The sequence below is a fragment of the Magnolia sinica genome, chromosome 5 (assembly GCF_029962835.1).
Source record: "Magnolia sinica isolate HGM2019 chromosome 5, MsV1, whole genome shotgun sequence".
Lineage (NCBI taxonomy): Eukaryota > Viridiplantae > Streptophyta > Magnoliopsida > Magnoliales > Magnoliaceae > Magnolia > Magnolia sinica.
In genome coordinates this window covers 98496898-98509317 of record NC_080577.1, presented here as the reverse complement: position 1 = coordinate 98509317, position 12420 = coordinate 98496898, and the positions used below count along the sequence as shown (strand labels likewise).

The 12420-nt window shown below is 40.2% G+C and overlaps 1 protein-coding gene across 2 annotated transcripts; it reads left to right on the top strand.

Annotated features, from left to right (window-relative positions):
• The first annotated feature begins 4713 nt into the window (after nt 1–4713).
• On the top strand, nt 4714–10782 carry LOC131246399 (protein ENHANCED DISEASE RESISTANCE 2-like). Of its 2 annotated transcripts, XR_009171361.1 has the most exons (4): nt 4714–4871; nt 7985–8947; nt 9564–9820; nt 10470–10782. XR_009171361.1 is itself a non-coding variant. In XM_058246501.1 (3 exons), coding segments are annotated over exons 2-3 (948 nt in total). In that variant the 5' UTR covers nt 4714–4871; nt 7985–8000; the 3' UTR covers nt 10471–10782. The 2 variants fall into 2 exon arrangements, 1 of the variants encoding a protein (XP_058102484.1); XM_058246501.1 differs by lacking the exon at nt 9564–9820.
• The last annotated feature ends 1638 nt before the right edge of the window (nt 10783–12420 follow it).

Sequence of the window (12420 nt, the reverse complement as noted above, 5' to 3'; positions counted from 1 at the left end):
ATATACCTATTCCCGGGGCGATGTGGGGCCAACAGAGATGTACGTGACCAATCCACTCCGTCCATCTGGTTTGAAAGACCACAATAAGACATCAACTTAAAAATCAGGCATATCTAAAGTTCAGGTAGGTCACACAAAACAAACCAAAACGGTGGGAACGGAAATCTCCATAGTTGAAACTTTCCTGGATCTGATCATGAAGTTTATATGCCATCTAAACCGTTCAGAGGGTTATTACTACTCAGATAAACTTTAGGCACAAATATCATCCTGATAGAAAACTTTTGTCACCCCACGCGTTGAATCTCACTATTTCGTGTGGTGTGGCCCACAGGAGTTTTGGATCTGGATGGTTTTTATATTCCTGTACTATCTTGGTCTTGCAAAACAGATGGACGGAGTGGATTTCTCACGTACATCTCTATGGCCCCACATGGCCTCAGCTACAAGAATATCCATGTGAAATGTATGCTATTATACAAGTCGCGAGTGCATGCGTACGTTGTCTTACCCATCACCCTCTTCCAGAGTCTCGTAGTCTTCATCTTCCCACGCAAGTATTTTATAAAATAATAAAAAGAAAATAAAATAAAATACAATGAGTTTTTTCCTACTTTACCACCCACTTATGGGCCACATGCACCTTACTAAGTCCACTTATTCTTACCTTATAAGACTACTCCCCTACTGTATGGACAACTTTTCATGTGTTAAAAATGACCCTGCTTTATCAATTTTACTCCGTTCTCTCCCTTACACTCAAATACATGTGTGAACTCATCTCTATCATTCCTATTCCTTCTTTTCACTCATTTTCTTCGTTAAATCTCAATAGAATCTCCATCCCACTATCACATCACATCTTCCATGTTCCATTCTACTCAAGGCTACCTAAATTCTTTTTCTAAGAGGACATAGATGCATTGATAAATGTAAAATATTAAAGGTTTGAAAGATGAAGAGAGGTGTTTGGAAGATGAGAAGATGGTTGTGTAAATAAGAAAAGAAGTGTTTGGAAGATGAAGAGTGAGGTGTTTGAAAAATGAGAAGATGATAGAGAGTTTTAGAAAAAGAGAGGGTTTTAGGAAGGGAGATGAAGAAAGGGTTTAAGAATGAGGAAGATGAAGGTTTGGACGTATGGGGGACCTTAAATACAAGTGTTCTCAAGTATAAGTGGGATCCACGATGGGACCCACCCAAAAAAAAAACAAAAAAAAAGTGCTCGGCAGCACTATGCACCCCGGGCGACATTGCCGCCCGGACCTTCAGCGGCCGACGGCACTAGCGTCGGATCGGAATTGACCACAAAGTGAAGGGAATTGACCGTGAAATGCATGGAATTGACCATGAAGTGAAGGGAATTGACCACGAAATGCATGGAATTGACCGTGAAGTGAATGGAATTCGCTGAAATTCAATGAAATGCATGGAATTGACCATGATGTGAAGGAAATTGACTACGAAATGCATGGAATTGACCATGAAGTGAAGGGAATTGACCACTTAATGCATGGAATTGACCATGAAGTGAAGGGAATTCACCGAAATTCACCGTGAAATACATGGAATTGACCGCGGCGTGAAGGAAATTCACCGCGAAATGCATGGAATTAACCGCGGTGAATTCGCCGGAATTCCCTTCACTTCACGGTCAATTCCATGCATTTCGTAATCAGTTTCCTTCACTTCACGGTCAATTCCATGCATTTCGTAGTGAATTCCCTTCACTTCACGGTCAATTTCATGCATTTCGTAGTCAATTCCCTTCACTTCGCAGTCAATTACATGCATTTCGTGGTCAATTCCGGCAAATTCCCTTCATTTCATGGTCAATTCCATACATTTCGTGGTCATTTCCCTTTACTTCACGGTCAATTCCATGTATTTCATGGTGAATTCAGGAAAATTTCCTTCACTCCACGGTTAATTTCATGCATTTTGTGGTCAATTTCCTTACTTCATGGTCAATTTCATGCATTTCATGGTCAATTCCATACATTTCGCGATCAGTTCCCTTCACTTCACGGTCAATTGCATGCATTTCGTGATCAATTCTCTTCACTTCACGATCAATTCCATGCATTTCGCAGTGAATTCCGGCGAATTCCTTTCACTTCACGGTCAATTCCATGCATTTCACGTTCGGCCAGGCGGGGGTAGGACGCAATCCGCGTTCCTCCAAAGCCAACCAATACTCAGACGATACTCACCCTTCATGTGACGATTGATACTCAGGCACTCTTAAATCGTACACTAGGGCTTGTTTGGAGGTGGGTGGGATACCTGAGTGTAGGGCTCACCTTGATGTATTTTCATTACATCCATGCCATCCATCCGTATTGGAAGCTCATTTAAGGGCATGATCCAAAAAATGAAACAGATCCAAATTTTAAGTTGACCATAATACAATAAATAATTGACTATTAAAAACTCTTTGTGGGCTACGGAAGCTTTGGATCAAGATGATATTTATGTGGTCTCTTAATCCAGGTCATTATGACCTTATCAATAGCTTGGATGGCAAATAAACATTCCGTAGAACCCATAAAGTTTTTAATAGTGAGGATTCAGTTAAGATTGTTTCATGTGGTGTGGTCCACCTGAGATTTCGATCTGCATCAGTTTTTGAATCATGCCATTAAATGAGCTCTCAATAAAGATGTACATGAGGAATGTAAGGTAAGTGCATCATGGTTATTATTGTGGCCCAATAATATCCTTAAAATTAAAATGAGTTAAAATCCTTAGTCATAAATATAATTAATTAAATTAATTTTAATATTTTAATTTAGTATACATATATCTAATAATAGGCGAAATTGTCATAATGAGCCCATTAAAACATATACTTGAAGAAGTTTCAAACCTTGAGTGAGTCGCAAATGTAAGGATTATAAGTGACTCGCCCAATGTTTCTAATTATCCATCTAGATGACTAACATTTGGACAATTTCGATTATTTTGTTAAATCATGTTTGGATTGCAGATTACAGTCATAATGTCACGTAAAAGCATTGTCATTATGATTTTACGATATTTGTTTACAACATAATTTAGTATGTAATTCAATAGTTAAATACATATATAATATAAGACAAGTTCAATGAATTTAATAGTTACAATTTTAGAAGGGGAGAATTTCTTATCCAAACACATTGAAATTAAATGGCATTTTAGGCATGTTTAGATGGATGTAAGTGCATGGAAATAAAATTAAATGGGACTAAATAGGCATATAAATGATATCTATTATTTGAAAGAGGATTTGGAATAAAATGCATTGAAATGGTTTTTTAAACTCCCTTAAATACTCACACAAGTAAATAGAGGTGCCATTATGCACATACATGCCATCCACATGGCATGTTGATGATATTTCGAAACAAATTAATAATCGACTACAATAAAATCACAGTAATAAAATGATCCAAACCATCCAAAGGTTAGTTATCCCAATGAATTATTAAAAAACCATTAGTAAGTTGTTTATTTGTAATCTTTGCTTCATCGTGGTGGTTTGAAATTTCCTCAATTTTGATAATAGTGTGAAAATTTCCAACTATTCTAATTCTTATCATTTTTTTTTCCATCAAAAACAAAATACGTAAGGGTGTGTTTGATTTTCAAGAGCTTGGGTAAATAACCAGGAAATGAGTAATTATTACTATTTCACCCGTTTGAAAATCAGCAAAATTTTTGCATCGGGAATCGGTTCAAAATAGCTATTTTAAAATTTTGAACCTTAAGGTAATGTATATGATATATCAATTCCGTCCATATGTTTTATCACAATATTTGGAGGCATTAGCCAAAAAATGAGCTAGGATGATCCAACACTCAAATAGCCCACACCAAAAAAATCAGCAACCCAAAGATGTTTTTAATGGTAAGTGTTAGATTCCCTTTTACCCATGGCGTAGTCCACTTATGCTTTGGATATACCTTTTTTGGCTCGTGCCATAAATTCATTAGGCATAATAGATGAAGGGTGGGGATAAGCAACATGCATTCCGATGCGACCCACAAATATGCTAGGGAATTCTTGATTTTTGTGTAAAAAAAGCAATGGTCAAATCAAACAAAGAAAAAAGGAATGCAAATAGGAGAGGAAATAATCATTGCCTATTTCCATGGTATTTACCCTTGGTTTGTAAAATCAAACATGCCCTAAATTTCATTTGCATTTCATTTACTCCCATTCAAATATGATTGAGTAAAATATTCACCCTCAATTCATTTACTTTTAATTTTATTTCTATTCACATTCATTTATAAGCTTTTAAAAAATAACAAAAAGAAAAATATTTTCAGACTATTATATTAAAAGCATAGTAAAATAAAGGAATCTTAAAACACATTTCTATTTACTCGTTATAAAAGTTTGGGAAAAATAGAAAATAGATGTATTTAGCTTCTAATACACCTAAATCCAGGTGCCAAACGACTCCATCACTTAAATGCAGCCAACTTAATTCCTAGTCACAATCCCATGATCAGATTGGTTGAATGATCTTTTAACCTTTAATTGACGAAATCTGGGCAGCAGAAAGAAGACTAATAGATATTTTTTCCTTTTTTAATTGTCCAATAAATGTCCAGCAATCTGACAGTCAAGTAATCGAATCAACTTACTTTCGGTTGAGAATAAAATCTAAATTGATTACCATGATTTGGAGGGTTTTTATTTGACTAATTTATATGCCACGCATGCAAAATGTCTAGGTGCCTGCGTATCATCCATAACACCCTGCCCGAGCATCAGTCTTTCTCGCCATCATTCTCTCTCTTTCTATTCTTCTTCTTCTTTCTAGTAGAAAACTCGAAGGTTAGAGGGTTTCGAGAACTGCTTGAGCTGAGGAATTTGCACAAAGGTTAGGGTCTCTCTCTCTCTCTCTCTCTCTCTCTCTCTCTCTCTCTCTCTCGGATTCTGTTTTCTTGATTTCTGTTCTTGTTTTTTATAATTATTATTTTGTAAACCCTGGCTAGGGTTTTGTTCAGCTTCAGCTGGGTTTAGGCGGGAGATTAGGGTTTTCTTTTGCATTATTTTCTCTTTTTTCATATTTTCCCCATTGGGGTAATTAGGTCTGGGCTCTTGTTATGAGGAATCTACACCATAAGTGATCTGCGTCCGCTTGCAGTATACGCGATTTTCGGTTCTGACCAGTGGGGCCCACAGTTCAGTAATCCGGACCGTTGGTCCGTTGCTTGCCAGCGGGGATGGATATTTGCCCAAAGATTTCATCAACAGGACAACCCTAGCCTGTTGATTTGCTTCCTGTAGATAGGTAATTAGGAAGAGAAATGCAATATTGGTCCACATTCAACTGGAGAAAGTTCCCAGATTGGTCAGTGGGATCTTCTTATCTGGGATTATTTATTGTTTTTTGTGCATGGTCCATCCATGGTTGGAATCAATAGGTCAGTGGTCTTGATCACCGCTCCATGGGCCCCACTTGTCAGAATTGAGAGCCCACAGATACTGTGCACAGGTGCAGGCAAGCTATATGAGTGGTGAAATTCCACTACCGCGTGAGTGTGTGGTGGTGTGTGTGCGTGTGGAAAAAAAAGCTATATGAGTGGCTCCACCCAAGTATATGGTTTGTATCCTCGGGCTCTACAAGTAGGATCCATGGCTAGTCGATCCAGACTCTTGATCATATGTGCCCCACTGTAAATAGACTATGTCCCAAAACTCTCCCAAGATGGTGGCTAGGTTCTTCCAACTATTTGGCATATCATCCAACCACAGGCCATAATGGAGCCCATCAGATCAATGGTTTGGATAATAGAATTGGAGCATGTGCTTGTTGGAACCATAGAATCCAAGTTTTCAAGTGTTTGGTTTAGGCCATGTTTGGATACATGGAATCCAAGGGAAAAATATGGAAAAAGTGACAATTATCCAATGTTTATTTCAGTGAGCACTAATGAAAAATGGAAGCACTGATGAAAAATGGATTCCATTTTTATGAGTCATGTTTGGGTCGCAGATGGAAATCTCATATTTATCGCATAACAATTGCCTTGTTTCTTGTTCCAGATAATCCTTTCCATGCATAAGTGTAATGAACATTGTAATCTGCTATTTTCTTTATTATCCAAACAGCACAAATTGGCAAATCAAAGAAAAAAGTTCTCTTTTCCTGCAAATTCCACCTATCGAAACATGTTGTTAGTGGAAACCATGCAGAAATAATTGGCATGACAATCAAAAGTCCCACTTTTTTCTTCCTTTTCGAAAGGCAACGATTTTATTAAAAGACCACAAATAGCATAAAAGAATACAAAGCAAAACAAAAAGGGAAACCAGACCCCAAAAAATAAATTTACACCCCCGGAAGGGCAATGAGGACGCAATCGTCCAATTCCTTATGCCAGAGGCGTCATAAATTCCTTTCTTTTCTTCTGGAGAACAAAAGGAAAATGGTTCGTTCCATCCCATCCAATCCAATACAAGTGGCCCCCATCCAAAAAATTCCAGATGTCTCAACTAAAAGTTGCAGAAACTTATTATATTTTCTTTTTTTCTTTTCCTGCTGATTGAAATTGAATTTGTATTTTGGGCCTTTCATTTGAGATTTGGGATTATTGATGTTTTGATTTAACAATATTGCAATGACCTCTCTACTGACGTGCTGCCATTTTATTTTTTTTATTTTTTTTGAGCTGGTTGCTATAATCTAAGTAGTGGAGTAACACAGCTTCAAAACGCCGGTGCCTCCCACAGCCCTAAAGGGGGCCTAAGGCCCTCAGACAGGGGACCTTAAGCAATGGCTTTTTAGCTTGCTAGCTCCTAGAAATAAGCGCACTAGTGCAAAATGGCTTTAAAGCTGACTGTTGATTGCATGGCAAGCTTTCAACAAAGGCGTTGCATGCTAGCGTGCTTGCGTTTTCAAGCTGGCCTCAAGCCAGAGCACTCCCACGAACATCTTTAGCTTTGGTAGAAATGTAAGCCGCGTAATTTCTTCGCTGATATCCGTGGATGGTATCTCAATTGCCAATCATATGTTTTTATCGGGATGATGAAATTTATCGAGAACTGGCCTTGATTTCTTTTCTAGACTGAAAGGGGGAATTTTATGATCACACACACCGTGCATTCGGGTTTTCACTCTGTACAAGTGCGGCCCATGAATTCAGGGAGATTACAGACCATCCGTCTGCTGGACTCCTATAAATCGACCACGCTCAAACATCTTCCAGACTTGGAAGATCCTGGCCACACCGACATTGAATATGGACCTTCACTTTATTTCTATTCTCAACTCCCTATTTGCAGGCTACAAATTAAAATGTTACGGTTGTCCAAATGAGGAGATTTTGGGGCATGGTCTATTCACAGTAGGTACCTAACCGACAAATGGTCTGGAACATTGAACCTTGGGCTCCGCTCCACTTGTACAAACTGAAAAACCCCGTGTACTGTGCATATCTCAATCTCGTGTTGAGAATCCTGTGATTCCTCCATAAAAAGTTCCAAAAGCCTGATCTGAGCTCTCATGCTTTTTACCTGTAAATTCTCCATTAGTTATGACTGCTTAAAAGCATGTCATGCATAATTTCATTGACAAATGCTACATACAGTTACCAAACCCCAACAACCCCCTTCATGCCAACATTGTTTACACGTGTGAGTTCTAGTGCGTTTATCAGGTGTGTCCCGATGTTAATGTGCTCTGGCCTAAAAGTCAGTTTGGTCTGTTCATTAAGTAGAAAATATGGATGTTTAAAAAGCATGATGAACAGCCCAAGTTCTGTATAGAATCTATAGATGTATTGCTTGGCGCATGAGCAGAGTGGCCTGATTTTTGCACTTGGAAACTTTAGAACGGCCCAAGTCTCGGATATGGCACATGCAGGGCACCTAGGTTTGGGAAATTGCAGATGCAGGACTAGAAGTAGCATTCCATTGTTTGATTGCCTTACTTCCCACATGCCCCTTAATTGTCCATTTCTCAATGATATAGTTGGTTGTTGTTTCCAGGCTGCATCTTTTGCATATGGCCTGTCACAATGGCGATAATGAGGACAGCTGGATAGAGGGAGTGAAATCTAAAGGAGCCGTTCCACTTCTTGAACCAGATAATTGTCCAAATGGCTGGGCTTCCCCACCTGGAGATAAGTTCTTGGTTAGAGGTCCGGACTATTTTACTACCAGGATTAAAATTCCTGCCGGGGATTACCTCCTAAAGCCTCTCGGATTTGATTGGATCAAAGGCACTACAAAGATCAGCGAGGTTTTAAAACATCCGAGTGGTCGTGTGAGGAAGGCCCTTGATGATCAGTTAGCAATGGGCAAGAAGCCTTTCATCTGGGCCTTCAATCTGCAAGTTCCGAGCAAGGACAACTACAGTGCCGTTGTGTATTTCGTAGCGCTCCAACCTATCTCTGATGGGTCCCTCATGGATCGATTTTTGAAGGAGGATGACATGTTTCGGAATTCAAGGCTCAAGCTGATAGCCAACATTGTCAAGGGACCTTGGATCGTGAGAACTGCAGTCGGAGAGCAGGCCATCTGCATACTTGGGCGGGCCGTCTCTTGCAAGTATCTCATAGGAGAGAACTACATAGAAGTCGATGTGGATATCGGGGCTTCAATGGTTGCTAATGCCATCGTTCATTTGGCGTTCGGATACATCACAACGCTGACCGTTGACCTAGCATTTCTTATCGAAAGCCAGACCGAGTCAGAGCTCCCTGAGAGAATATTAGGAGCTGTGAGGTTCTCAGAGTTGGATCCAGCCTCTGCTAGGCCGATTGAGACACCACTAGCTGATGAAAGTGCAGAAATTCCCCAATCATCCCTTCCTACCCGGTTGTGGAGGTCTCTTGGGCAAGGTTTCTCCAACCTTCTACAGACGAGTCCTCAGGATGGTTCTGCATCTCTGTCAGGACATGCAAATGGCAGCATACATAACGTCGACAGCGACCAAGACATCAAGAAATAGTGAGTTCAAGATTGTGGAAAACCCTGATTTTCTTTATAAGACAAAATGGTTTTGATGTGTAAGGAAAAGTGAAATACCAATGGGGCTCGACCACATCAGGACTAGCATTGGGACCTGTTGGCAACATGGAAGGCATGTACAGGATCCAAGCTTTTGATTAGCTGCTCCACCATGTAGATGGCCCAGCACAAATAATCAGGCTTGTTACATATGGGTACACCGAGTTTGGTCTGTGGATGGTCAGCCTATTTTAACTGTCATTTGTTCCCATACATGCGCAGCCCACCTGATGAGTGGACTGACCTGCTTTTTGGGTTTGGACCATCACAAGTTGGGGCCTTCCACATGAAAGGTCTAGATCTCGCACGTTTGTGGTGGTGATCCCTGGCTTAAGTACCCACTTGTCATTCTGAAAATGTTGACTTGGAGTCAACCTTGATATCTTGACGCCCATGAAGGATGCAAAAGAACTGCCTATTTATGTTCATGAAAGTAATTTCTGTTAAAACTGGCAATGAGATGGTTTTGCCCTCTTGGCTGTACTGAATTTTCAGTGCTTTTTTGAAGCACCCCTTGCAAAAATCAACAATACATTTTTTTAGCTAATGTTTGCAGGATGCTGGCATTGTTGGTTATTGTTGTGGGTCATGATCGAAATTGTAGAAGATTTCAGCTTCTGCTAGTTTTTATATATATATATAGACACACACGGCTACACCTTTGAATCCTTTTTTTCCTGAGGGGTGCATTCCAGGCACCCTTGAATTTCATATGGACCCACATGAGCCTCCAAACAACCTGAATCTTCTTACAACCCATTATCTGGACTTGATGAAGGGTCTGAACAGCCCTGGTTATATATACACAACAAGGTGAGCCCCCCACGCTAATCAACGTGAACATCCCCTCTCAATATGTTCACGATTCTGTGGCCCATCTGAGTTTTGGATCAGGCTGAGCTTTATTCTAGGGGTTTTATGAGGTGCCAGTTCTCATAGATAGGTTGGATGGTGTTCATACACCACATGGGCCCCACACCTGCCTGGCACCGCAGTAAGGTACTGCTGGAGTAACACTCACATTGAATTATTTTTATAAGAACTTGACAGTTAATCCAGAAATTTTCTTCCAAAACCATTGATTTTCCATTGTGCAGTGTATGCTTGGTTGCACAAATTAGCCACTCTCTCCTTGTAAAATTGGGCCATTGTGACACCATTATCTGTTAATCCACAGGCAGTTTACTGTGCATGGAATCAGTGTATGCATGTATCCCACCATTTAAAGATGGTTTGGCAGGAATCTAGCAGTAATGTCAAAATGCAATTTTTTTTTAAAAAAAAAAACCCCGTTTTGAAATGCACGTTAAGATTACCACCTGCCATTATTGGAGAGTAGCAGATGCATGTACACACCATGGACATGGCACACGCCAACTCTCCCCGCATTGTTATTATTTCCAGATGTGTTATTTTCCATGAATCCTTTGTATAACCCTCTGAAATTGTCATTTATCTGCAGATTCATCCAATGGCGATGACTCTATGCTCACATGGCATTGATGAAGAAAACAGGAAAACCTTGTCCCTGTGGATAAGGGAAATCCAGTTGACCGATGACCATTGGCTAGCATCATCAGATTCTCACTATTTATCTGCTTATTTATTGAAATTTCTCATACATATCTATGATCAGAGGCATAGGTGCGCATTATCTGTTCAGCACGAGCACCACAATGCCTTAGTTGTATTGTATTATATTATTGTACATTTGAATTGATTTTCATTCATTCATGATAATACTTCATTGTGAATACAGATGGTGGTTTTGGTGATTTTGTGCTGTCTCATTCATGACTTGTGAAAATCCCAAACATTTGTAGCTCTTAATGCGAGGCTGATACTGCATTGTCTACTTAGGGTTCCTTTTTGGATGCACAGAAAGCTTACTGAATACAAGATTTCCATTTTCGAGCATTTAAATCATGGACAGGGAACCCGCCCGGGGTTTGAGCGAATGGCTAGGGTTTGCTCCCCACAGCACAAGTTCGATTCCCCTCCCCATGCTTTACCCAGTGCACGTGGTTTGCCGGTGATTGGATGCATCCACAGGTATTAGTCAAATGCCAACCTTGATAATTAGAATCTCTTTATTGGATGAGAATTGCCAAAATGGGGGAGCCCACACCCTATCATTATCTTCATAAGGGAAGCATTTGTCTACCATAAGCAATGAGAGGGAGATCATGTATGACCTTTCTAGGGAGCTAATTTCCTCTCCATCCTTTCTAAGACTCTATCGAATATCAGACTAAGACCTAAATAAGAGAACAGGAAAGAAGCATCTCAGCAGCCCACTTTTCGATCACTCTTCCAAGGGGTCAAACTTTCATGAATTCCATGCATCAGGTAAGTTGCCTCATGTTCACCTCAGAACAAAAATTGCGGTGATCCTTAACTTAGGTGGGCCACACTGTGAAACCATTAGGTTTTGTGTAGGGCCCACCGATGGTGTTTATATGCAATCTAATCCATTCATCTGATTTGCCTTGTGAGGATGAAATAACTAGCCAAAAATCACACTTTCAAAATGTAAGTGATCGGTAGCCTGTGAATTTAGATTTTATGCTGGGTGGCCCAGCCTGATTTTTGGATTCAAGCCAAACAAGCGTGGTGGACCCGATGGATGGGGTGGATTTCATGCACATTGGCTGACTTGTACATGCTAGAGGGGATGCGGATTATTTGCCAGAACAAGTAGAAACATGAAGAAGATCCGAATCTCAAGTGGACCACACCACAAGAAACAGAGTGGATAAGGATATCTGCAGTTGAGAAAACACAGACAAACATCACAGTGAGTCCTAGGAAGGTTTCGACAATGGCAGTCTTTTTTCCATTGTTTACTGTAGTGTGGTCCACTTGAGATTTGAATTTGTTTAGGTTCATGTCCTAAAATCAGCTGGTGTAACAGATAGATGGAGTCCATACAATGCATACATCAAGTTGAGTCCTATGGAGCTTAGGTTGCAGGCAATCTGCTTCATGCTTCTACTTTGTGGGCCACTGTGATGTATGTATTATATCCATGCCATCCATCCATTTCGTCAACTCAGTTTAGGACATGAACTCAAAAATGAGGCAGATCCAAAGCTCAAGTGGACCACACCACAGGAGATAGTCCAAGCCTGCCTGCAATTCAGAATCTAATCTTAAATCCAGCCTGGGCCCGTGAGCCCAGGACATTTACACAAAGCCAGACCTGAGCCTTGAATATCCCTGTGAATAAATGATATTTTGATGTGACTCATGTGTGAGAGAGTGGGAGAGAATAAAAGAAAAGGGAGAAAAATAGTTTTAAAAAGGACATATAGGCCCAGGCTGAGTTTATGAGCATTTCAGGAGCTAAGCCTGATCCGGCCCGATTTACAATCGGGGTCTGATTAAAGCCCGAGCCGGACAGTCGGGCCTGA

Bases quoted from the DNA above. Each gene is read 5' to 3' on its own strand.
- LOC131246399 (XM_058246501.1), top strand. From the start codon at position 8,001: ATGGCCTGTCACAATGGCGATAATGAGGACAGCTGGATAGAGGGAGTG.